Source organism: Cuculus canorus, chromosome 8 (genome assembly GCF_017976375.1).
Source record: "Cuculus canorus isolate bCucCan1 chromosome 8, bCucCan1.pri, whole genome shotgun sequence".
NCBI classification, from domain to species: Eukaryota; Metazoa; Chordata; class Aves; order Cuculiformes; family Cuculidae; genus Cuculus; species Cuculus canorus.
Genome location: NC_071408.1, coordinates 26,984,445 through 27,008,268, shown reverse-complemented (window position 1 = coordinate 27,008,268; position 23,824 = coordinate 26,984,445). Strand labels below are relative to the sequence as shown.

At 56.8% G+C, this 23,824-nt stretch overlaps 4 protein-coding genes across 8 annotated transcripts; 2 read left to right on the top strand and 2 right to left on the bottom strand.

The window, feature by feature from the left end:
• Nucleotides 1–1,060: 1,060 nt before the first annotated feature.
• On the bottom strand, nucleotides 1,061–4,752 carry LOC104057581 (selenoprotein Pb). Its single transcript, XM_054073123.1, has 5 exons — nucleotides 4,596–4,752; nucleotides 3,526–3,749; nucleotides 3,210–3,422; nucleotides 2,736–2,871; nucleotides 1,061–2,077 (listed from the first exon to the last, which is right to left on the bottom strand). The coding sequence occupies exons 2-5, from the start codon at nucleotides 3,732–3,734 to the stop codon at nucleotides 1,835–1,837; spliced, it is 801 nt and encodes a 266-aa protein (XP_053929098.1). The 5' UTR covers nucleotides 3,735–3,749; nucleotides 4,596–4,752; the 3' UTR covers nucleotides 1,061–1,834.
• Nucleotides 4,753–7,429: 2,677 nt separating this feature from the next.
• HPDL (4-hydroxyphenylpyruvate dioxygenase like) lies at nucleotides 7,430–10,445 on the top strand. Of its 2 annotated transcripts, none has more exons than XM_054073105.1 (2): nucleotides 7,430–7,488; nucleotides 8,771–10,445. In XM_054073105.1, exon 2 carries the CDS (start codon nucleotides 8,773–8,775, stop codon nucleotides 9,955–9,957), a length of 1,185 nt encoding a protein of 394 aa, XP_053929080.1. In that variant the 5' UTR covers nucleotides 7,430–7,488; nucleotides 8,771–8,772; the 3' UTR covers nucleotides 9,958–10,445. The 2 variants fall into 2 exon arrangements, with proteins under 2 accessions (XP_053929080.1, XP_053929079.1); XM_054073104.1 differs by lacking the exon at nucleotides 7,430–7,488 and adding an exon at nucleotides 7,504–7,736.
• Nucleotides 10,446–11,164: 719 nt separating this feature from the next.
• MUTYH (mutY DNA glycosylase) lies at nucleotides 11,165–16,803 on the bottom strand. 2 transcript variants are annotated; one of them, XM_054073022.1, is made up of 15 exons: nucleotides 16,639–16,803; nucleotides 15,847–15,968; nucleotides 14,981–15,020; nucleotides 14,555–14,628; nucleotides 14,378–14,419; nucleotides 14,233–14,304; nucleotides 13,968–14,081; nucleotides 13,583–13,680; nucleotides 13,154–13,298; nucleotides 12,980–13,055; nucleotides 12,721–12,906; nucleotides 12,370–12,515; nucleotides 11,994–12,146; nucleotides 11,796–11,846; nucleotides 11,165–11,540 (listed from the first exon to the last, which is right to left on the bottom strand). In XM_054073022.1, exons 1-15 carry the CDS (start codon nucleotides 16,724–16,726, stop codon nucleotides 11,436–11,438), a joined length of 1,512 nt encoding a protein of 503 aa, XP_053928997.1. In that variant the 5' UTR covers nucleotides 16,727–16,803; the 3' UTR covers nucleotides 11,165–11,435. The 2 variants fall into 2 exon arrangements, with proteins under 2 accessions (XP_053928997.1, XP_053928998.1); XM_054073023.1 differs by having other exon boundaries at nucleotides 11,165–11,477.
• Nucleotides 16,804–17,248: 445 nt separating this feature from the next.
• TOE1 (target of EGR1, exonuclease) lies at nucleotides 17,249–23,803 on the top strand. 3 transcript variants are annotated; one of them, XM_054072986.1, is made up of 7 exons: nucleotides 17,249–17,379; nucleotides 17,474–17,514; nucleotides 17,959–18,055; nucleotides 18,214–18,372; nucleotides 19,200–19,459; nucleotides 20,818–20,989; nucleotides 22,037–23,803. In XM_054072986.1, the coding sequence occupies exons 1-7, from the start codon at nucleotides 17,272–17,274 to the stop codon at nucleotides 22,811–22,813; spliced, it is 1,614 nt and encodes a 537-aa protein (XP_053928961.1). In that variant the 5' UTR covers nucleotides 17,249–17,271; the 3' UTR covers nucleotides 22,814–23,803. The 3 variants fall into 3 exon arrangements, with proteins under 3 accessions (XP_053928961.1, XP_053928962.1, XP_053928963.1); XM_054072987.1 differs by lacking the exon at nucleotides 17,474–17,514 and having other exon boundaries at nucleotides 17,256–17,379; nucleotides 18,165–18,372; XM_054072988.1 differs by lacking the exon at nucleotides 17,249–17,379 and having other exon boundaries at nucleotides 17,489–17,514; nucleotides 18,165–18,372.
• The last annotated feature ends 21 nt before the right edge of the window (nucleotides 23,804–23,824 follow it).

Below are 23,824 nucleotides of genomic sequence, written 5' to 3'. Positions count from 1 at the left end.
CTGCTTTGTTTCAATTACAGCAGCTGCCAGAAGAAAAAGATAACCTCGATATTGATGGCAGGAGCAGCAGACAGAGGTGTCCTTGTGGGCTGCTGGGAGCAGGTAGAGGAGGAAGGGGGAGGAGGAAGGAAGGAGCAAGAGAGGTGGAGGAGGGGGAGGAGGGTCTCAGACAGTGCTCCATGGGAGAGCCTGTCTGGCTTCCCTGAGCTGGTGAGAAAGACCTATCTGATCCCATTGCCCTCATCCCCACGAGGAACAGCTCCTCTTCACCCTGGCTCTTGTGCTGGTTGCTGGGCAGAGCATCCCCCCACAGAGGCAAGGCAGAAGGGTGCAGCATCACGAGACATGGGGCAGAAATTCAGCTCAGAGCATCATCAGCAAGACATGTACCACAGCATGGCACCACATAACACCGAGCAGGAAAAAAAATCTCTTGCTCCCCCCTCAGGCTGTGGGGCCCAGAGAGGAGATGGGGACTTCAGGGGAGGCATTGAGTGAGGCTGTATGGGATGATGGATGGAGCTGAACAGAAGGGCTACGGGGCCGAGACTGTGACTGTGAGGTGCAGGCAGTCCTGGCTGCTTTGCAGGGATGCAGCACCCAGCTGCTTGAGAGCTGCGCAGCCCCCGACACTGAGGACAAGATGCCCAAGATGACCTTGAGCTGCATGTGTGAACTTCAGCCCCGCAGCAGCAGCTCGGGGGAGGCACCTCAACATCACACCTTCAAACCAGAGGTCGAGGTGCTGAGCCAAACTTCCAGCTGGCAGTGCAGGGTTAATACCCTTCCTGGGGCCACTGAGCCCTTGATTCACATCTTGACAGGAGGTAACAAGAAGGTACGAAGAGATGGAGTCTCTTTGGTCTTCAACCCTTTTACCTCCAGGCCTTTACACAGGGGAATGCAAACCACCACCGGCTGCTGCTTCATGGGGTCCACATCCAGTCCTAACTCCCCCTGACTCAAGCCAAGAGAAACACCCAAGACTAACCCAGCACTGAGCAAGCCCCCTATCCCCTCTATGGGGACGGGGTCCCACCAGAGGCCAGGCTGAGCAGGGTTCACTTCACAGAGGTTTTATTCATAGTCTGGATATCCACACCATCCTCCAATCTTGCTTCTTCCCCAGGAGAGACCCCAGGATCCTCACCCTCATCCTCCCAGGGCTGTGAGCCCTGGATACAGCCCCTAGATCTCCAAGAGGGGCCAAGGCCACCATCTTGCGGCCACCCATCACCACTGCACATACCTGTGTGCAAGGCCATAAGGGTCCCCAGGACATGACATCTGTAGGGGTACAGGGTTTGGACCATGGGGAGCTGTGACCTCCCACCACTCCTAATGCCTTCCACCCCCTAGGATCACATCCTGTGGGGCACACGTTGTCCCTTCCCTCAGTCCCCAGCCAGGACACCCAGAGGTGCCGGGACAACCAGAGGTGTCAGGATGGGCAGAGCGTGCTGGCAGTGCTGCTCCCATCCCAGTCCTGGTCCCTCCACTCCTGCCCTGCTGCTCCATGCGGTGTCAGCCAGCAGTGACCGGGGACATCCCGGTTTTCACCACAGGCTTCATTGAGCACAGAGAGGCAGGCAGCAGCAGAGGAAGGATCAGAACTCAGCCCCACAGCTGAAAACTCAGTCCCTCTGGGTGTCTAAGGGGGATTTTCATCCCTGGTGACAGTGTGGGAGTGAGACTCACATGGGGGGTGCTGGAGGGGGTTGCTATACCAATGCTGCTGCTGACTGGCAGCCCGAAATGAGTCCTTTTGTGCCTCTGGGAAGTGAGTTGGCATGGTCTGCACACTACTGGGTTCTGTGAGGCTGCCCAACCTGGCTTAGTGCTCATTTCCCTCCTTCTGCTTCTTTCCCTTGTGATGGGGCTGGCTGTGGTCTCCACGGTGGCCCTGAGCATGGGTGGCAGGTTTGTGGTCCCCACTCGTGTCTGTGGCTCTCTCACTGCTGACTTCGTGGTGGCGATGATGGAGGGGGTTGTGCTGGTGGATGGGGGTCTCCGACTCCTTCTCCTCTTGTTCTGGAAGCGGATTCAGGGTTGCAGGGATCTCCGTAGTACTGTTAGCCTGTGGAAAGTAACACAAGGGCTAGTGTGGTACGGGAACGCACACAGGGACCCATCATGACCCTGTGAACACGCCTGTGAGCTGAGATGAAAGCAAACCAGCATCCATCACACAGAAAGCTGCATGGGTCAGAACAAAGGCTCTCCAGCCCCAACCTAGGGCACAGGAAGGACAGGAGAAACTGGAGCACACAGAGCAAAAGCCTCTCTACCTCCATTCCTTGAGTTAAGCTGTATGTGGTCTAGGAATTCCTGAGCCAAGGAATGACTTTGCATTCAATATCTCTAGATTGATTTTTCTCCCAGGACACAACTAATCATCTGCTGAGCCCAGAGCTGTGTTCCTTTCTTTGCTCTGAGCTTGCCACTTCTGCGTCCACCGCCTGCCCCTTCCTTATATCAGAACAGCCAGCAACCCTAGTTATTTTTCCCAGATCTGGGTTATGACCTCTTTAGTCCCCTGTTCTCAGTTTGAAAGCTCTGACCTATTTAACCATCCTTATTCCAGACCTTTCAGCACCTTCCCTCTCAACCACGGGTGAGGGCAGTTGGCAACCCAGAGGCTGCCCGCAACGTGAAGTTAAGGTTGTTTTTTCTCCTGATGTGCAATGCCAGAGAAGAGAAGGAGCCCAACTCCAGCAAGCATCCCTGTTCCTCACCTCTTGGGTGGTGTTGGAGTAGAAGGAGCAGTTGCCACAGAAGTCCTTGTTATGGGTGAAGCGGATGGCCGACTCCACGTAGGGGAAGTGGAGGAAGCTGTAGGGAAGCTGGATATGGAAAGCCAGGCGGCCACACCTGCAGGGAGAAGCCATGGCACAGCTTAAGGTGAGGGTCTGAGTGGGCTTTGGAAGCCCATTGTCATGTCACACTTAAAGAGAGCTCTTTGGAATCACCAGCACAGTGTCAGTGTGACATAAATCAGTCAGGAGGAGGGTGCAAACAATATTTTACTAAACAAGGTGCATAGCCTGAAACACTGATTTCAAACAGTCAAACTACCCGGGAGAAGCTACGGCACAGCTTGAGGTGGGGGTCTGGAGGGGCTTTGGGAAGCCAACCAAATGCTCTGTAAAACACACACACATCCCACCCCACTCCAAAAAGAAGCCTCAGCCCAAATGGAGGACGCTCACCGGTCATAGACAAGGAAGTCATCCTTGTCACCTCCCAGGATCTGCCAGACATCTGGCTCCTTCGGCTCTGGCTGGTAGACGGGAACACCCGGCGGAGCTTGGCGTTTCAGCTCCCCAAACATGACACGGGAGAGTGGTGCCTTCTCATTGATGATCATGTAGCGGACATCAACAGTGCCCTGCCGGGCCAGCCGCTCCCGCAGGCCCCCGAGGCTGCAGGGAAGGAGGCGCTGAGAGAGGGCTGCCAGGTTGGGGGGCTGCCATACATCCCCCAGGATGGTGGGGCTGGGTTTGGGGCAGGGGGAGCAGGGCTCACCTGTGGGCCTGCTGCAAGCAGAAGTGTCAGCTGGCCTTCAGCAGGGCCACCACTGTCACCTGCCCTGCTGCTTCGGCCATGGGGCTGAAGCCATTGATGCTCCATGCCGGAGCCTCCTGGCAGAGCTGGCTGCTGTTGGCAGCCCCTTCAGAGTCCGAGGCCAGCCCCAGCCCCAGCCAGCTGGCCAGGGCTAGCACCAGCAGCCCCATCCTGGTCCCCAGGCCCTGGCAGGGGGGAATGGTGTGTTAATGCCCCACTACCAGCCTCAGCCTCCCCTCTGCCCCAGGGCTCAACCCAGGAGGGTCCTCCCAGCTCCACTGCACCCCCAAACCGCCTCCCCACACAGCCCTCAGGGCAGACAGAGACGGGTGGGCAGTACCATACTGGTCCCAGCACAGCACTGGGAGCTGGGACACCCGTGACGGGGGGTGAGGGAAGGGAAATAAGGCAGGGGAATCGGGGTGCCCAGCGCCTGATGAGCAGCACCCTCAATACCGGCTTTCATGAGGACCTGCTGAGACAGCCAAGTGCCCTGGTCTGCTCCAGCAGAGAGGCACTCATTTTGTGCATTATGGGGGAAAGGTCCTGCTCCCCCTGAGGGCCTTCTCCACCTCCCAAGCCCCCAAAGCCAGACCCTGCCATAGCGAGGGGTAGCCTTGCCCCCCAGGGGCAGGCAGGGATGCAGCCTCCGTCATCCTGGCCACCAGCAGTGAGTTAGTGGGACAGGGATAGTTTCACCTTCAGGTGACCTTGAGAGTCCTTGATGCCCCACAAAGCACTTGAGGGGTGCACAGAGCTTTTAACCCCCCCACCTCCCAAAATCTGCCTGAAACCCTTCCTCCCACAGCCCCCTAACACCGCCCGTTCCAAGATACACTGCAGCCCTCCAGGACCGAGCATATTTAATGGGCAGGGGGAGCACAAGAGACCCAGGGCAGATCATCTGTGGAGGTGGGAAGGGAGCAGGGGGCTGTGGGGTCTAATCAGGATGGATGTATTCCCAATCCCCAGCCCTCTCCCCCCCCACCCCGTGAGAATAAGCCCTTGATACCGCACTTCTCCTCACTTACGTCCTCTGGCCAGACTTTACTCCCAGCCTCAGCAGCTCTTGGCAGTGTCCAGCTGGCCCTAGTCTCCCATTTATCTCCTGTCCTCTCTCCCCGCCCAGAAGGGAGGAGAAGAGCCCAGCTGGAGCAAGTGAGGACTGCTCCCCAGCTACCACCGCCTGCTTTGGGGGATGGCAACAAGGCAGGCACTGTCCCCCTCAGTGACGTGAGATTCAGGGTCCTGCTGCCACAGCCCAGCCCAAGCCCTGCTGGGACAAAGCAGTGCCTGGTGCTGGACTGGTGCAGAGGGTGCCAGGCAGTGCCACAGGGAAAAGATGGGCACGGCCACTCAACCCCACCCCACAGGAGGGCCAGGAGGCATCGCCGAGGGCAATACTTGCAGGACCGTGGAGTGACATCAAACAGTGCCGTCCATACACAAGGTCCTGGGGGAGCCCCAGTGCAGCCTCTGCCACCCTGCAGATGAAAAGATGGGTGCCTACCCCACACCCCTGAAGTGCCAGAGCTCCCTGCCCCACAGGGTACCACTCCAAAGGCCACGCTGTACTGCTGCACGGTGCCACAGCCACGCTCAAGCTGTGCTTGGCCCCACAGGAAGCCCTGGCACCCAGATCTGTGCCTCCTGCCTGGCCCCACACCAGGGCGGCTGTTGTGGTGTGAGGAGCCGGTGCTCCGTCGAGAAAGCACAGAGCCAGTGGATTCCTCCCCCAGCCAAACGAGAGGAGCTCACTGCTTCTGCTGCGCACGGACATCTCTGCAAATATTTGAGCAGTTTATTACCCCTGGGCTCTGTACAAAAACATGATAAGGCAGGGAAGGGCAGGAGACAGAGGCACAACCAGGGCAGCAATGTGGTCCTGGACACACGAGGAGAGGGGGATTTGTCCAAAACCAGCCACAAGCAGCAGGGAGGGAGAGGATTGCTGCTGGGTAGCTGGAGGGGCTCAGGGACATCAGCAAGGATGTGGGGCTATGGGTTGGGATTGAGGAGCAGGCACAGCTGTGCACAGTCAGCCTTGAGCAAACCCGTCCCATGACCAAGGCTGGACACCCACGTAGAGCTGTCACCCCTCATCTGCATGCTGCTCCCCGCAAAGTCCCTGCCAGGTACCCTGGGCGCTCTAAAGCACCCAGCACTGAGCAGGGGCACGTATGCCCCACTGCACACCCTGTCCCAAAGGGATTCAGGCTGGCAGGGAATGACCCAGCACAGACAAAAGCCATTTCATCACAGGTCCCAGGGGACTGCCAGCCTAGCAGCCAGTTTATAGAATCATTGAATCACAAAATCTTTAGGTTGGAAAAGACCTTTGAGGTCAAGTCCAACTGTACCTGTTCACTACTAAATCATACCGCTAAGCACTTTATCTACCTGTCTTTTAAACACCTCCAGGAATAGTGACTCAACCACCTCCCTGGACAGCTGTTCCAGTGCCCAAGAATTCTTTTGGTAAAGAAATTTTTCCTGATCGGAAGTTTTTCCTGGTCTAATCTGAACCTCCTCTGGCATAATTTGAAGCCATTCCCTCTCATCTTATCGTCTGGCACTTGGGAGAAGAGACCAGCACCCACCTCACTACAACCTTCTTTCACGGAGTTGTAGAGAGCAATAAGGTCTCCCTTCAGCCTCCTTTTCTCTAGGTTAAACAACCCCAGTTGCCCAGGATGGCACCCGCCGGTTCCTCCCGCTGAAGAGGCTTCCCCATGGCAAGTGAAGTTGCTTTCCAGCGACAGAAGTAATTACTATTACAAAAAGTGGAATATTTTGATTTAAGCTAAAGTAGAGGGTTTTGTCTAAGCAATTGTGGTTGGTTTTGAAATTTAGACGGAATGTCCCTCTGACAGCACGTTTTCTTTTAGGCAGTGTTTTTCCCACTGTTCCTTCTTTGGAGGCGATAATGTCTTGCATCAACTATGATCCATGCTAAGCAGATGTGTCTTCTGCAATCACCTCTGAATGGAGCTTTCTTCCTATCTCAGATGCAAGGTCAGGCAGAGCTGGAGCAAATTAGCAAGAGTTTTGACAGTTGTGAAGTTCATAATAACATTAAAATTAGGCCTTGGAAAGCAATAAAATAAGATTTCTGGGAAAACTTATCCATATGCAAGTGGGAAATACAGTGTCCCCAGCTTGTCTCGCTGCACGATTGATGGAGATCACTGCCACGTGTTGTCCAGCCCAGATGAAGGATGGAGCGCTTTCTAGGACTCCAAAACGAGCCTTAGAGTTTTATTTATATTGTATCAGAAAGGGCAGGGCCAGGAGGTGCAGGGAGGTGATTCTGCCACTGGTGAGACCGCACCTCGAATCCTGTGTTCAGTTCTGGGCCCCTCGCTCCAAGAAGGATGTTGAGGCTCTGGAGTGTGTCCAGAGAAGAGCAGCGAAGCTGGGGAAGGGGCGGGAGAACGAGGAGCGGCTGAGGGACCTGGGGTTGTTTAGCCTGGAGAAGAGGAGGCTGAGGGGAGACCTCGTTGCTCTCTACAACTCCCCGAAAGGAGGTTGTGGAGAGGAGGGAGCTGCGCTCTCCAAGTGACAGGGGACAGGACAAGGGGGAATGGCCTCAAGCTGCACCAGGGGAGGCTCAGGCTGGACATCAGGAAAACATTTTTCACAGAAAGGGTCATCGGGCCCTGACAGAGGCTGCCCAGGGAGGGGGTGGAGAAGACGAGCTGCGCAGGGAGATGGTTTAGTGGCAGAAAGGAATGGTTGGACTCGATCATCCCAGAGGTCTTTTCAAACCTGGTGATTCTACGATTCAACGATTCTATGCTTTGCCGCCACTGCGGTGCCCTTCTCCGCCCCCCCCCCCCCCCCCCCCGCCGGGGAGGAGCGAACCGCACCGCCTCCGGGGCCGCCCCTGCCCCGACATCCCCTTCGCACCCAGCCGTGACCCCGGTGAGCCGGGCGGGGGGCGGCGGGGCCTCTGCGGACCCCGGGATCGGCGGGGATGGGGTCTCGGGGGGTCCGGCTGGGAGCGGTGCCGCTCCCGCAAGGGAGAAGCGGCGCAGGAGGGAGGAGCGCTGCCCCTGTGCTCGCTGGGAGGGGTCCCTGCAAGGCGGCCCGGGATGGAGGGGAATCATCCAGCAGGTTCCACCCCCCCAACCTCCCCAGAGCGCATCGGAGGCGTACTGGGGGGGGGCATGGTACGGCGTCAGGGACCGCCGGGGCGGGATGCGCTTGGGAGGTGATGGGGGGGGGAGTTGGACAGATATTTATTTCTCCCTTCGTTATTATAGGTATTTGGGTGGGGAGGGAGTCGCTTTTCTCGCAGTGTCCCCCCTATTCCACTCTCCATGCCCTAAGACACTGTCCCCCCTATTCCACTCTCCATGCCCTAGGACACTGTCCCCCCTATTCCACTCTCCATGCCCTGGGACACTGTCCCCCCTATTCCACTCTCCATGCCTTAGGACACTGTTGGTCTCTCATATTTCACCCTCTGTGCCCCCAGGACACTGTCTCTCATATTTCACCCTTTGTGCCCCTCGGGCAAGGTCACTGCCCCAAGCCTGTTGCGGAGAGCGTGATAGCTCCACACCATCCTTGTTGGGAAAGGAAAGGGCGCATCAGCCCTGCCGTGACCCCACTGCCTCCCTCCCCGCATTTGTAGGACACAAGCGCTGAGGCAGCACAGAAGGCCTTTAGTTGTAACCAGCGCCTTGCTCTGTGTTTACCAGTCCAACCTCCGTGTTCCTGGTACAGGACATTCCTCCCCTACAACCCTTGTCCCCATAGATTTGCTTACACGTGCACGCACCTCTCCTTCACCTGGATTTTTCCTCCTATTCGACCGTAGGCTGCCCAACACCTCCAGTTTAGCACAGCACAACAGAGGCCACTTAAAAACTTCCCTGTGGCACCCTGGAGGGACACATGGCTCCAGAGGGGATGCGCTGTGGCTGAGGCACAGAGCTTTCCTCCTGGGTGACGCCAGGCGCAGCAGAGGGACAGCTCGGTGTCCTTGGGTGGTTGCAGGTGGTCCTGGAGTTTGTTGCCCTTGCACAGTGCATACCGGCTTGTGGGACCACTTATTTAAAACACACGCTTTTGAAGGGGTGCAAATTTACTTGAATGGGCATCTGTACATGCAGATGCACTCAAGCTCCATGCAAGGTGGAGGAATGTCTCCTTTCGGCAGCCTGCAGGCCCCACCTGACCCCTTACGTCCTCCCTGCAGGCATGGCAGCCTCACTGAGCCGACCCTTCTTCATCTCTCTCCACGTGCCCTACAGGCAGGGCTGGGCCCAGGACTTGGCCAACACCTTTCGCTTCCATCCGGTAGCTGTGCGGGAGACACCGTGGGTGCGGCAGCTGGCCTTGCGACGGGGATCTGCCGTCTTCCTCATCAACGAGCGCCTGGCACCAGGGCGCACTGGTGCTTCCTCCCATGATTTCCTCTATGATGTGGACCCCCAGCCTGCCCTGGGCACAGCCTCCAACGTCTGCTTCGAGGTGGATGACGTGCCGTTGCTCTGCGAGCGGCTGCAGAGCCGTGGGTGCTCCGTGCCAGTGCCGCCCACTGAGGTGGGGGATGATGGTGGCTCTGTCACCTATGGGGTGGCAAGCTCCATCGTGGGCAATGTCAGCCATACCCTTCTGGACCGATCCCGCTACCGGGGACCCTTCCTGCCTGGCTTCCAGCCCATCAAAAGAGTCCCCTCAACTACAGGGGATAGGATTGACATCACCCACTTTGACCACATCACGTATGTCTGCCCACGGGGCGGCGCTCGGACAGCTCTGGACTGGTATCAGCGCTGCTTTGGCTTCCACCGCTTCTTTCTTAACCCGCAGGAGAGGCCAGCTGAGGGGTACGTACTTGGGGGGCAGGGGGTGGGCATGCTGCTCCTCGCACTGCAGAGCGCCCAGAGCACCCCGGCACATGGCTGCAAGCTTGTCTTTGCTGAGTCCCTCTCGGAGGATGGCACCAACCAAGTTGACACCTTCCTAGAGCAGCATGGTGGGGCCGGGATCCAGCACGTCGGCCTCCACACAACTGACATTGTCACCACAACGAGGGCTTTGCAGCAGTGGGGTGCACGGTTCTTCACTCCCCCCACTGCCTATTACAGCCAGGGGGGCAAAGCGGAGGAGATCCGGGGGGCTGGGCAGGACCCCCACTTATTGGCAGAGCTGGGCATCTTGCTGGACACGACAGTGCCTGGGGACAAAGGCTGGACGGGTGCCCATGCCCCAGAGAGCCCTTCCCAGGAGTATTTGATGCAGATCTTCACCCATCCCATCTTCTCTGAAGAAACTTTCTTCCTGGAGCTCATTGACCGGCGGGGAGCGCCAGGCTTTGGAGAAGGCAATATACGGGCACTGTGGAAAGCTGTGCAGGTCTATATGGACCGGCAGCAGTAGTGGCAATGCCACAGTCCTCCTCCCTCAGCTCTCCATCCTCTCCAGTCCACCCCTGGAGTAACACTGTAGTAGAGATACCAGCAAGTGCCTGCAGTGTGGCCCAGGTGGGCAGGGACCAAGGGAGGTCTCCAGGTGAACCCAGAGCCAACTCAGTGTGGGAGCAAGTTACTCAGGGCCACAGCCAGCATGGCTCTGAGCATCCTGCTAAGGATGGAGGGTAATTTTTCCCCTTCCCTGGGTTCCCAGTGATTTACTGATCCCACATGAAGAACTTTCTGTCTTAGTTTCCTCTTAACTTAATGTGACTTATGCCTGCAGTGTGGCCGAGAACACTCCTGGCACAGCAACACTCCCAGACACAGGGGGATGAGGGGCTGCTAGAGGGGACTGGATAACCCGGGAGCCATGGACACAGCAGTTCATCAACAGTTACCACCTTCTGCGGGGCAAGCCATGGCCTCTTGCTCCTCTCCATTAAAGAATAAATTTGCCAGAACTGCTTCATTTTTTCTCCTCCCATTTAAAATGTGTGACTGCCAGGCAAGGATGCAAGGGCCCTTTCGCTCCTCAAGGCAGGCTGTCCCCTGCATCCTTAAATTGTGACCAGTTGTCCCCACAGCCCCCCAGGAATGAGCCCCTGTCCCTGCCAGTCCCTGGGCATGTGCCTTTGCAAGGGTGCTATTGTCTCTTGCAGTCAGGGAAAGCCACAACATGAACACAGTGAGGAACAGGTTAAAAAGGGGGATAAAACCCTACAAAAGCCTGGGGGAGGTCTTGCTTGGCCCCGTGGAGGAGCAGCTGAGGGGCAGCAACTGATGCCCAGCCTGCCAGGAGAGGTTGTTGCTCAGCCAGAGGGCTCATGGGTGCATTAACAAAGAAATCCCTGCTGTCCACAGCCCAAACAGAACCCCTGTCAGCCAGTCTCATCTTTGAGGACAGGCTGCCCAGCACTTCCAGAGGCAGAAAGTCACTTTAAAACAACCCACACTTCACAAGATTTATTATTAGAAAGCCTGTGGCTCCAGTTCAGTAAAAACAAGTGTATAAAATGGACTACTGGGGCCAGGAAGGGTACAGCATTATCCACAATTGCTGGCTGGTGGGCAAGGTTCAGGCAGGCAGGGACAGGGCTGTGGGAGCAACGTGGCCGCAGCGTTCCTGCTGCTGCAGAGAAAACCCTGCTGCCGTGAGTCCACTGCACTGAAGCGGTGGCTGTGTGGGGCTGGACAACACCAGGAGGGCTCCAGCCAAGGCAGGGAGGGCAAGCCCAGCTTTGGGTCACATCGAGGACCATAGTGGGCACGTTGAGGTGCAACTCCCACGGGGACAGCAGGGAAGCTGGCAGACTCTGCAGAGAGGGGGAGCCTGTTACGGGGCGATGTGCTGGGCTGGCAGCAGTACAGGGGCACCGTCCCCTCGCAATGTGCAGTTGTCACCACAGCACAGATCTCTGGTGGTCACATAGGTGGAAGGTGCCATCATGAGGCAGTCGGTGGCCGGAGGAAGGCACGGAGAGAGAGCTGTGTGCCAGAGCAGGTGCTGCTCACTCCCTCTGTTTTTGCGCCCCGCTTCCGCTTAGAACCCTGGGGGAGACACGCAGCAGGGCTAAGGCAAACCTCCCAGGGCCTTGAGGGGCTCCAGGGGTGTCCTCTGGAGCAAAGAGCCCCCAGGTACTGGGGACATCCTGGGGCGGTCCCTGCCAGGCAAATCCCCAGGGCTGGAGATGCTCCTTGGCCTGACCCCAGACCTCAGGGGAGATCCACCACCACACACCAGAAGCTGACCCACAGCAAGGAGGAGCAGGTCCTAGGCCCCATGCAGCCTCCAGCAATGCTCACCTGGCCTGAGCTACTCTCCTTCCTGCGCTGCTTCTCGTGTGCTTTCAGCACCTGAAGGAAATACATGAGAGCCCAGAGCTCAACAGCAGCTGGGTCCTGGAGCCAGGACAGCTTGCAGAGGTTGGGGTGACAGCAGAGGCTCCCCAAGGAACCCAGGAAGACGGGGAAGAGAGGAAAGGCCCAGGTGTCCCACAGTACCTTCTTCATGGCTGTGGACACAGCAGAGGCATGGAACTCCTCCTCTGTCACCCAGCGGGATGGGGATGAGGCAGGGTCCGAGGTCACATCCTCATCCAGGGGCAGGGAGTAGACCACATATGTCTGGTGGATGTGAGAGAAGATGTGGACAACCTGTGAGGGGAAGGGAAAACATATGAAAAGGGCAGCCGGCAGGCAGTATGGGAGGCACCGCTCAGCTGCCTCACAAGTGCACTGAGTCTGTCAGGGCTCTTGGGAGCGGGGCAGGGTTTGGGAGATGCCACAGCAGGAAAGGGGGACCCTCTTCCCTCCCTGCTGTGTCCCTCACAGCTCAGCACATGGCGCTTACACTGCATCCCTTCCGCTCCAGGCTCACCTCTCCAATTAGCTGCAGGCCTCCTGCTGGCACAGGCTGCCCCAGCCAGGCCTGGAGGTGATCTGCCAGCGCCTCCCTCTGCTTCTCCTCCTGCAGATCCTGAGCCAATGGGACACTTGGGAACTCCCAGAGCCCAGCCAGCAGACCTGGGGAGGAGGCATGACAGGCATGTGAGCCAGCAAGGGGCGCATTAGGAGGTACTGAGCCTCATCACAGCCCCCAGGTGCTCTTTCCTGCACCCCAGCAGCAAGCACACCCCCAGCACATCGCTCTCCCCAGCTACTCTGTCCCTCATGCAGGTGGGAATGGGCTACTTGGTGCTTTCACTCTCCTCACGCTCAGCCCTGTTACCTGAGCTGGGTCTCTGCACAAGGAGATACTCCAGGGCCCCCTGGCAGCCTCTCCGCTCCAGCACACACGTGGCCGTTCGTGCTACCCGTGGCTGCTTCTTTGCTGCTTTCCGGGGGAAGTTGGTCACCCCTAGGCTGCTGTCCCATGGCTCCGTGGCTGGGGGGCACAGGGGACAGCCCGCAGCACCTGCAAACACCAATTAAGAGTCGCCGTGGGGCTTAGACCCAGAGCCACAACAGGGATCTCTCTGGGCGCTCACCGCAGTCCTCAACATCAAGCACTGGGGCAGGTTTTCTAAACAGCTTCTGAGAGGCAAAGGCCAGCTCCTTCTCCACCTGCAGAGGGAACATGGACGAGGACAGACTTATCCACCAGCCCACCTTGTCCCCATGCATGGGAAGCCCTTGGGGCCAGATTTGGGGGCTGCACTTACCCTGCGCCACGCTCGGCAGTGCTGCTTCACAGGGCAGTCCCCGCACAGCGGGGCCTTGGGCACACACACAGTTGCCCCCAGCTCCATCAGGGCTTGGTTAAAATCCCCCGGGCGGCTCCTGTCTACCAGGGCATTGGCCATGTCCCTGGTAGAAACAGCAGTGAGCAGACAGGGCTCTGTGTGGAGAGGGTCCCAGGACCTTCGCCCACCTCCTGACTATGAGGAGGGATGCTCCTAGTTAGGCAGAGGCTACTGAGGTTCCTTCTTCACCACTCCCAGCAGCAGCACCGGCTTCCCAAGAGCTCCTGCACACCACCCCCCCTTCAAAGGCTCAGTCCCCCACAGCTCCCAAGTGATCCTGCCTTCAGCCACCAAAAAGCACAGCCATGATCACCGCAGCTTGGAGCAGGGATGGAGGATTCCGCTTACCAGAGGTGGTCGATGACAGCTGGGCTGTTGGAATCGGCACCGATGCACCGCAGGCGGCACAAGACCCGGATCACATTGCCATCCACAACACCTGTAGCCTGGGACCAGGAGCTGGGGTTACCATGCTGGGAGGTGCCTGTGTTCCCCACAAGGCAGAGAGCTGGGATGCTCCCAGGACAGAGTGGGAAAACACATGAGGTTGTCCCACAGACCAAGCTGGGTGGTGGGCAAGACACACACCGCAAAGTAGGGAAAAGCCAGAGCCAAGCACAGCCCTGGGGAGCCCCGGGAGTGTGACTGCCACCAGCAGGACTCTGCCAGGAGCAGCACTGGGTGGCAGAGAGGGGAGATGTGTCCCTGCCGGCCTCTGATGCCCAGCTCTCACCTGTCCATACGAGATGGAAGCGATAGCTCCAGCCGTGTATCGACCCACTCCTGGCAGCAGCTTCTGCAGGTCCTCAGCTGTCCTGGGCATCCGTCCCGCCAGCTCCGACACCACCTGGCAGAGAGAGGGTCAAGGTCAGGGGAGCAGCCAGGGTGCATGCAAGCCACCCATTTTACCCATGATAAGACAGGATCCCAGCCTCCGTAGCCTCGCGTCGGCAGGCCAGTGAGGCAGGGATTTGGAAATGCCTCCCCCACTAGGGCACCTTTCTCGCTGCCTCCTGCAGGCGCTTCCCTCGGGAGTAGTAGCCAAGTCCTGCCCACAGCTCGTTCACCTCCTGCTCCAAAAGACACAACGATGGATGAAGAGCCACAGGGGCAGGAAAAGCACCCAGCGCCAGCGACGCTCACCTCCAGGGACGCCTGCGCCAGAGTCTGCAGTGTCGGCCACTTCTGTGGTACAAAGGGAAAGGGACAAGTCAGGGACAAGTGGAGGCGTGATCTGCAGCTGGGGATCTGCCACAGACAGCGGACAAGGGCTCTGAAACGGACAGCCTGTGGGCACAGGATCCCATGAGGAACAGTCACCTGCATCCAGCGGTTGTAGTAGTCGATCACTGTAGCCACTTGTGTCTGCTGGAGCATGATCTCCGACACCCACACTGCAGGAAGCAGGGCAGGGATCAGAGCAGAGGTACCAATGCCACCCACACCTCATGCTGTGGCCACGTCAGTGCAGGCTACCTGTATCAGAGCACATCCAACCCCTGGGATCTCTTCCCACCATCTGCTTTCCCCGACACACTGCCCCACAGGAGCTCCCCCAGGCCCAAAGTGGGTTCTCTGACCCCTCAGTGCCGCTCAAGTGGGTCTCAACGGCTTTCCAGTCACCCCAAGCAGCTTGCTCCAACAACTGGAGCCACAGCCATCACAACGTCACGTTGTACATCCACATCAGGGGGCAACACACAGCACGGCACCCCCACATGCTGGGGCACCACCCATGCTTCTCACCGGCGTATGCCCGTCTGTCAGCATCTGGTTCAGTTGCTGCCTGAAAGGGGAAGAAAACAGAATGTGAGAAACCGGGTGACACAGGACCCACCACAGAGGGGACCCACATAAAAGACCACGTGTGGTGTGTTTTGAACACTGTGCAGGACGTTCCTTCCAGCTTCAGAAATCCCAGCACAGAAAGTGTCCCAGGTCTGAGCCCACAGAAGGATTTAAATCCCACAGAAGGACCATGCAGTTCCCATCACCACACAGGCGATGCCACAAAGCCAACGCCCCCTCGGCACCCCCAGCAGTCCCAAACCACTTGTTGCCAGGCTGAGCGCAAAGCACGGAGGAGCTCAATGAAACCACTCAGCAGGCTTAAAGCAAATACATAGAAAACCTTCTCCGCGCAGTGCTAACTGCTGCAGGGAACCAGGGACAGGAAGAAAACATTGTTTTAATGTTTAAAAGTTATCTAGAGTAAATTTACCAGGGAAAAGTGCTCAGAAGCTGCAGAAGTGTGGTTTCACCCTGTGCCCCACTGCACTCTTCCTACCTAGAAACTGGGTACAGACCACCCACCACAGCACCGCCAGGACTAGCGGGGAGCACACTCCCAATTCATAGAATCATAGAATGGTTTGTGCCAAAAGGGACCTTAAAGCCCATCCATTCAGTTCCATCCATCCAGGGACACCTCCCACTGGACAAGGCTGTTCAAAGCCTCATCCAGCCTGGCCTTGAACACCTCCAGGAATGGGACATTTTCAACACCCTCTGCCATGTCCACGCATTTAGGAACGCATTGCATGGGGAAAGACACGGTGGTCACCCCAGCAGCACCGCCCCACAGCAGAGCAACAGGTCACCGCCTCCCTTACCAGGGTCCTCCAGGGCAGATCCCGTTTGCATCTGTCGTACCAAGCCAGCAGGTCCCGGCGCAGGGCCTTGATCTCAACTGGGTCACTGAAGAGATGCAGGGTGAGAGCTGGAGCGGGGGTTCCTGCCAGGAGAGCAGCACGGGGTCAGGGCACGGTGGGGGATGGTGCGCAGAGGTGTGCAGGACCCAAGTGCAGCACCACGGGGCCAGACATCGGAGCTTATGGACATGGCCACGAATCATAGAATGGGTTGGGTTGGGAGTAACCTTAAAGCTCATCCAGTTCCAACCCCCTGCCATGGGCAGGGACACCTCCCACTGGATCAGTTCTGCTCAAAGCCCCATCCAACCTGGCCTTGAACACCTCCAGGGATGAGGCAGCCACAGCTTCCCTGGGCAACCTGTGCCAGTGCCTCATCATCCTCATGCTGAACAAATTCTTCCTTATATCCAGTCTAAATCTGCCCCTCTCCAGTTTATACCCATTGCCCCTTATCCTATCACCATAAGCCTTTGTAAACAGTCCCTCTCCAGCTTTCCTGGAGCCCCTTCAGGTACTGGAAGGTCGCTATAAGTTCTCCCCAGAGCCTTCTCCAGTCTGAACAACCCCAACTCTCTCAGTCTGTCCTCATATGGGAGGTGCTCCAGCCCTGGATCATCTTTGTAGCCTTCTCTGGACCCGTTCCAACAGCTCCATCTCCTTCTTCCAGGACACGGACACGGACACGGACACGGACACGGACACGGACACGGACACGGACACGGACACGGACACGGACACGGACACGGACACCTCCGCGGGGCGACGCGCCTTTCCCGCTGGGCACTGCCCTCCTGCCGCCCCTCCGGAGGCTCGCGGCCGCGGCCCGGCGGCGGCTCATGGCTCACGGCCGGTCCCCACCGGGGCCAGGGCGGCGCCACGTGAGGGTTTCCCGGGAAAACGCTTCCCCCGCCCCGCCCCTCGCTGACCAATGGGAGCAGAAGCCAAGCCCACCTGCCCCGCGTGGCCAATGGGAGAGGAGGACCCTCCCACTCAGACAGAGGGAACCAATGGGAGCGAGGCGGAGCGGGCTTGAGCCCTCCCGTCCGCAGGCCGCACGGAGGGGGCGGGGCCTCAAGCTCCGTAGCCAATCAACGATCGAGGATGAGAAATGCGCCTGTCCCCGCCCCTTCTCCCGCCGGGCCCTGCGGCCGCCTAAGAAGGACCGTGGGGGCTGTTCTTAGTAAACGCCTGTTTGCTTAAAAATAAATTTGAATTGAAAAAGAGGTTTAGAAAAGAGAGAAAAAAACCACTGAGGGATGGAAGGAACGGGAACTCCCCCGAGGCCGGGCAGAGCGGGGCGCGGGGCGGCGTGGTGCTCTCGGCGAGAGCGGGCGGGCGGCCGGCAGCCCCGCGGCGGAAGGCCCCGGGCGCGGCGCGGGCGCCATGGCGCGGCGGGTGCCAGTGGTGGACGTGCAGAGTGACAACTTGGCGGAGCTGTGGCCCTCCATGCTGCTGGCGTTGCGCACCGCCACCTTCGTCGCCGTGGACACGGTGAGGGGCGGCGGGACTGGGGCCGGGGTCAGGGCCGGGGCCGGGGCCGGGGCCGGGGCTGGGTCTGGGGCCGCTGACGGGTGTCTCCCCGCAGGAGCTGAGCGGCCTGGGCGCCAGGAAGTCGCTGCTGAGCCCGTGAGTACCCGGTCGAGGGGGGAGGGGCGGGGGGAGGCACAGGATCGCGAGGTTGGAGAAGACCTTTGAGATTATCTAGCCACACCGTCCCTGTCCCACTAAACCATCTCCCTGAGCACCTCATCCTCACGCCTTTTAGCCTTTTAAACCGCTCCAGAGATAGGGGCTCAGCCACTCCCCTGAGCTGTTCCAATGCCTGAGAACCCTTTCAGGGAAGAAATCTTCCCTAATGTTCAATCTGAATCTCCTCTGGCACAGCTGGAGGCCATTCCCTTTCGTCCTAACACAGACACACAAACACGGACAGACCCACGACTGTGGGTGCCCCGAGGCGCGTCCCGCTGGTACTGGTTGCCCGGTTCCATCCCCCTTCGGGTCCGGCTCTGTGGGGTGGGTGGCCCCGCGGCCAAGGGACCCATCAGCTCCTGCTCTCCCGCCACCCAGGTGCATCGAGGAGCGGTACAAGGCCGTCTGCTGCGCAGCCCGCACCCGCTCCATCCTCTCCCTTGGCATTGCCTGTTTCAAGCAGCTGCCGGAGAAGGTACGTGCTCAGGCCGTAGTGCCGCTGTTCCCTCTTGTTCCTGCCTTCAGAGGGAGCGCCGGGCACCGGGACTTGACCCACCTGTGCTCTGTGGGTTTGCCCCTGGCAGCTGGCTGTGACAGGTATGGCTGTGTTGCTTTGCACACTCTCCCCTGCAGTCGGAGAACGCGTACCTCTGCCAGATCTACAACCTGACACTGCTCTGCATGGAGGAGTACATCGTGGAACCCCAGTCAGTGCAGTTCCTGGTGCAGCATGGCTTTGACTTCAACAAGCAGTACAGCCAGGGGATTCCGTACCACAAGGGGAATGACAAGGTATACAGCGACTTTCCCGGGCACACCTCGACTTGCTCTGCCCCAGGCTTCTGGGGAGCTTGCTGGCTTCAAATCACGGAATCACAGAATGCTTTGGGTTGGAAGAGACCCTTACAGGTCATCCAGTCCAACCCCCTTGCAGGAGCAGGGACATCTTTAACTTGACCAAGTTGCTCAGAGCTCAGTCCAACCTGACCTTGAATGTTTCCGGAGTTGGGGACTCCAATACCTCCCTGGGCAACCTATGCCAGTGTTTCACCACCCTCATTGTAAGAAGTTTTTCCCTTATATCCAGTCTAAATCTCCCCTCTCTTAGTTTAAAACCGTTACTCCTTGTCTTGTCAGGACAAGCCTTGCTAAAAAGTCTGTCTTCATCTTTCCTGTAGCCCCTTTCAGTACTGGAAGGCTGCTTTAAGGTCTCCCTGCAGCCTTCCCTTCTCTGAGCTGAACAACCCATCTCTCTCAGCCTGTCCTCATATGGGAGGTGCTCCAGCCCTTTGATCATTTTCCTGGCCTACTCTGGACCTGTTCCAACAGCTCCATGTCCTTGACATTGGCTTCCACTGGTCTTGGCATCCCACACAAGGCTGCTGCAGCGTGAAGAGAGGCTAATGTTGGGATCTTGAGTGCAGCTTTCTCCCTTTCACCTCCCCGCTGTGTTATATCCAGGCTGGCACTTGCTGCTGTTGCTTTTCCAAATGTTTGGTCCTCTGGTGGGATGAGGTCGTAGCTGTAGGCAGTGCTCTGCTTCCATAGGCTCTGAGGGCTTCCCAGGGAGAGGGCAACTTCAGGTGCCAAGGCTTGTTAGCTGATCCTTCGTCTTGCAGGGCAATGAGAACCAGAGCAGGAGCGTTCGGACGTTTTTTCTGGAGCTCATACGAGCGAAGAAGCCTCTCATTCTCCACAACGGCCTGATTGATCTGGTCTTCCTGTACCAGTGCTTCTATGCTCACCTGCCAGACAACCTCAGCACCTTCACTGCTGACCTCTCGGAGATGTTTCCAGCGGGAATATACGACACCAAGTATGCTTCAGAGTTTGAGACTCGCTTTGTAGCATCCTACCTGGAATATGCTTACAAGAAGTGGTGAGCGACACTCTCATATTTAAAGCTTATGGGAGGGAAGGCAAAGGGAGTGGCCAGTGTTTTGTTTGTTTTTCTAAGCAGGGGGGTGTTGTATTATCCCAGTGAGCAAAGAAACGTGCTTTCCAGGTGACTGCCTTGAGCTCTTCCCATTTCTAGGATGGTGCCAAGTGCATAAGGGTGCGATATGTAATCACTCTTATCTGGGAGGTGGGCAGCTGCTGAAAGAAGATTCTTGTCTTCTGCTGGCAGCAGTTTTGAGCGCAGAGTGTCCTGATCTGACTGAGTAATAATTGATTTGCTGTGTGGCCCCGGTCCAGTGGTGCCACAGGGCTATGGCAGGAACACAGGCAGAGGAGAGACCCTTAAACCTCAGCCAGAGGGCGGCTGAGATCAGGGCTGTGCCTGCAGAGCCTGCCGGTTCCACCTCTGGTTTGTGAGGGATGGCACGGTTAAAGGGCGGGTGTTCCCTGTGCCTCCTGACACTGACCAGCTCTGTCGTCCTGCTCATGACACTCCTGTGCAGTCAGCTACAACTCCCATCACTTTCCTTCCAAGCAGAAATTGTGCTTTTGCTCCAAGGTGTCCTGTCTTGCTTCCTGCCTCAGCTCCTCACAGATATCTTCCAGGCAGGCGCAGAGATGCCTGCTTCACATGTCAGCCTGGCCCCTCATCCCGTGCTTCCCACACAATCTAAACAAGCCTCTGGCAGGGACTCAGCCCCTTGAATCTGTTAATCTGAGGTCACTCTCTGTGCAGAGGAGAAACGGTGGTTTCGGTGACTGTTTTATATCAGGAAATGCCATTTCGACAGGTTTGAAAACACTGAAGATACAAATGCTTTGTTTTGACAGGATAAAAATACTTCTATAAATGGACCTTTTAAATATTTTAATCCACAGTTGTAGTTACATGAGTGTTCTAAAGATTTGGGGCCTTTTAGCCAGCTCTTGGGACAAAGAGATCTTCTGAGATGGAAAACATTTCCCTGTTGTTTGCGTTGCCCAGGTTCAACCTGTCCGGGCAGTGGCTGCTGGATGCTCTACACAATACATTATGAAGACTAACGCACATCTTAGTGCCCTTTGTGTTTAAAATCAAGCTAAGTGTCCCCTTGTCCCATAGCTTCACCGAAGATGCTGTTGTCCCTGTTTATATGTCAACATAAGAGAAACCAGTCTTTAAATCAGCATGGAAGCAGTTATTTACTGAAGCTGTTTTTGGACTGAGTTTCTTTCCAGGTGGCTGTCGAGGTGGCTGAAGCTCAAGAGCAGCAAAGCAGTGGAATTGAGACTTGGTGGAGAGCAGCGTGTTTGCACCATCTTCATGAATTAACCACAGTAACTGTGCTCTTGTTCCAGCAAGCGAGAGAACTGCAAGCTGAAGGACTCCAGCAGCCAGCACCTCACCGTTGAGTTCTGCAACTACCCTGCCAACTTGTCCCATTATATCGACTATCGCCACTGCTCTCTGGAAGAAGAAAGCCACAACGTGGGAGGGGGAAATAAAGTGCCCATCTGTGAGAAATTTTCAGTAAGTAACACAAATCCCTGCTTCCTTCGTGGTTCCATGGAAAGAGCCACTTGTGGCCAGAGCAGGAAGTGGTAGGAAAGCACGTGGGGAACTTCCCCTGGCTTGCTTCACAATACAAGCAAAATCTTTGAGCTTCAGGTGGCTTCATGATGGAAAGGGAAATAGAATGCTCTGTTTGAGGTGGTGAATTCCACAGATTACACTAGACAGGAAGATTCAGGAAGGGATTATATGGCCCTAAGCAGTGGGATGGTATGAGTTACAATACCCATTGCTGTCTTGGGAGGGCTTATGAGTTCTGCATTAGTTTGGCTTGTCCTCTGAGCAAGAAATGTGGCCTCTTCCCTTCCCTGCATCTTGATTAGATATAAAAATTCTACCTGTCTGCAGCTTCTGCAACTGTAGTGCAGTGTGGTTCACAGCAGCTCAAGTCCCAATGCTGCTACAGCAGTCAAGAGTCCATCTGATCAGATCATAATTGGTTTCCGATGCTTCAGGGAGAAAGGGGGCTCTTCCAGGTGTTGCAGGTTACTGTCACAGAACAGGGGCTGGGGAAACCTCTGGCAGATTCTCATCTGACACCAACTCAGCCTTGTTTGGTGAATTTTGAAAATGAGAGATTACAAACCCGCTCCAGGCTGCTGTTCAGTGCTTGCCTGCTCACTGTGGAAAACGCTTTCCTAGCGCTTCCCTATCAGTCCAGTCTGCAACTTCCTCTGACTGTTACGACATCACCTTTCCCTGTTCTCTTGCAAGAGTTTAGCTCCATCTCCTCTATACCCTCTGCTTTAGGTAGCCAGCACCTAGATACTCCTATCCTCTTTGCCGTGTCTTCTCCGGGTGGAACAGCCCACCCTTCCTTGGCTTCTCCTCATGTCGTGCGCTGCATCGTGGCAGCTCCGGCTGCAGTTGGTCAGTGCCTTTCTTGGGTGTCGTGGGGCTGTAGCTGACACGGTGCTCTCGCTGCAGCCGCACAGGCCCGTGGCACAGGGGAGCGATCAGCCAACAGGGAGGCTGGTGGTGATGGGCTTCTCTCTTCCTCTCTAGGCCTACGGCTGGTGTCCCAAAGGGGTGAACTGTCCACAGTCTCATAACATTGACCTCATAATTGATGAGGACGACAGGCTTTGGGAGGAGAAGAGGAAGAAACGGAAGCACAAATGGAAGCGTCGGAAGAACACAGAAGAGCGAGCAAAAGTGTTTGAACCGGAAAGCACGGGGAAAGATACAGAGCTGGCTCAGAATGGGGAGGAGGGGCCGCCCCGAAAACAGAGCTGCTATGAGCCTGCAGAGGTCACACCCAGCGGCGAGGGCAGGCCACTGCAGGACTCCATGGACATGGAACCAGAGGTCAGCTCAGACACCAGCTCACAACGGGAAGAGGATTTGGGGAGCACAGAAGTTGCTGCTGCCCCGCTCTTGGCTGCTGTGAGCCCTTCTCCCAAAGGAAATGCCTCTGATGGCGGCCAAGTAGAGGGGAAGCCAGAGGTTCCCACTGGCGTGGGCTCAATCAGTCCCCCAGACATCCCCCTGACTGAAGCAGCACGTGCTGCGGAAAAGGGAAAGGAACCCCATGGCCCGCCCCACGGGGGCACCCACCGAGCCGGCTTTGATGCGTTCATGACTGGCTATATCATGGCTTACGTCTGGATGCTGAAGAAAGGAAAAAACACAGAGGCTGGGGCTGAGCCCTGGCTACCAGACTGCCACAATAAACTGTACCTCAGTGGGAAATCGGTGCCACTTCAGATAGTGAAGAGCTTGTTTTCCAAATCTTCCAAAGCTCACAGTCAGAAGATGAAGTTGGCCTGGGCCAGTGGGTAGAGTGAGGGGACTCCTCCCTGAAGGGGTGCTTTGTTTCTCCCCCTTGAGTTTTGAAGTTCTTTATTCCAACAAGAACTGACCAGAGGGGGAGCAAATTTCTTAACTCCTGTTTTTGTTTTAACATCCAACTGATTAAATTACTCTCACTTGGAATCCCCCTAGTGTTCTCTAGGGGCATGTTGGGCTGTGAAGGCAGAGGCAAGGTTGGAAAATGCACATCTCCAACTGCACCCAGGGCTGCGAGTTTCAGTTTAGGGCTCTGGAAAGACCACACACACCAGCTGCTCTAGCGGAGGTTTCACTTCTTGCAGGAGATAAAGAGGGTAATTGCTTGGTAAGAAGAGGAGAGGCCAGAGCTTCCCACTTTAACTTCTTGGCTTGTTGCAGCCCCAGCCTCATCCTAGGTCTTGCCTCTATCCTTCCTGCACCTACAGCCTCACTCCATGCTGCCATTTAACCAAGTGGTTTAGGGTGGGACAGCCCTTTGCAGAAGGTCAGGGTCTTGCCTACAACACAGCTGAAAGCTCCGAGCTGTTGACCCACGGAGCCACCCTGATGGAAAAGGCTGTAAAAATCACTGGAGGATGATGCAATGCATCTGCCAGACGCCGGCTGGCGTACCTTTCTATGAATGTTTAGGCAACTGTTGCTGGTGGTAGGGGAAACTCCCTCCAGCTCTCCTCGGTCCTTGTTTCTCTAGGGAGCTCACAGTGGAAAAGAGCATTGTGGTTTTTCTTTTAAGAAAACAGGCGCTGACCGAGGCCCGTTTAGAACATGTACTTGGGAGAGCCACGTCCCTTCCTATTTGTACGTGACTAATCTTGGTTACAGCAGACTTAGCTGAGTGCTATCAAAAGCCTTCTTGTCCTGTGGGCCATGAGTTACACCCTTCAGAGCACTGTAGAGCAGAGCAGAAGTCCTCGCATTCCATGGATTTAATAGTATAACCCTTCAAAATAAGATGCAGCAGAGAAAGAGCACTGAGTAAGGATGACAGGTCAGTCTGTCTGT

What these genes read in the sequence shown, in the direction of transcription:
- TOE1 (XM_054072986.1), top strand. Translation starts at nt 17,272, where the DNA reads ATGGCGCGGCGGGTGCCAGTGGTGGACGTGCAGAGTGACAACTTGGCG. An exon ending in CCTTCGTCGCCGTGGACACG is followed by an intron (nt 17,380 to 17,473) that starts GTGAGGGGCGGC and finishes GTCTCCCCGCAG; the next exon opens with GAGCTGAGCGGCCTGGGCGC. An exon ending in CCATCTGTGAGAAATTTTCA is followed by an intron (nt 20,990 to 22,036) that starts GTAAGTAACACA and finishes CTTCCTCTCTAG; the next exon opens with GCCTACGGCTGGTGTCCCAA.
- MUTYH (XM_054073022.1), bottom strand. Translation starts at nt 16,726, where the DNA reads ATGAGCCGCCGCCGGGCCGCGGCCGCGAGCCTCCGGAGGGGCGGCAGG. An exon ending in ACTGCCGAGCGTGGCGCAGG is followed by an intron (nt 13,056 to 13,153) that starts GTAAGTGCAGCC and finishes TTCCCTCTGCAG; the next exon opens with GTGGAGAAGGAGCTGGCCTT. An exon ending in TGTGCAGAGACCCAGCTCAG is followed by an intron (nt 12,516 to 12,720) that starts GTAACAGGGCTG and finishes CCTCCTCCCCAG; the next exon opens with GTCTGCTGGCTGGGCTCTGG.
- HPDL (XM_054073104.1), top strand. Translation starts at nt 7,541, where the DNA reads ATGGGGTCTCGGGGGGTCCGGCTGGGAGCGGTGCCGCTCCCGCAAGGG. An exon ending in GCGTACTGGGGGGGGGCATG is followed by an intron (nt 7,737 to 8,770) that starts GTACGGCGTCAG and finishes TCCTCCCTGCAG; the next exon opens with GCATGGCAGCCTCACTGAGC.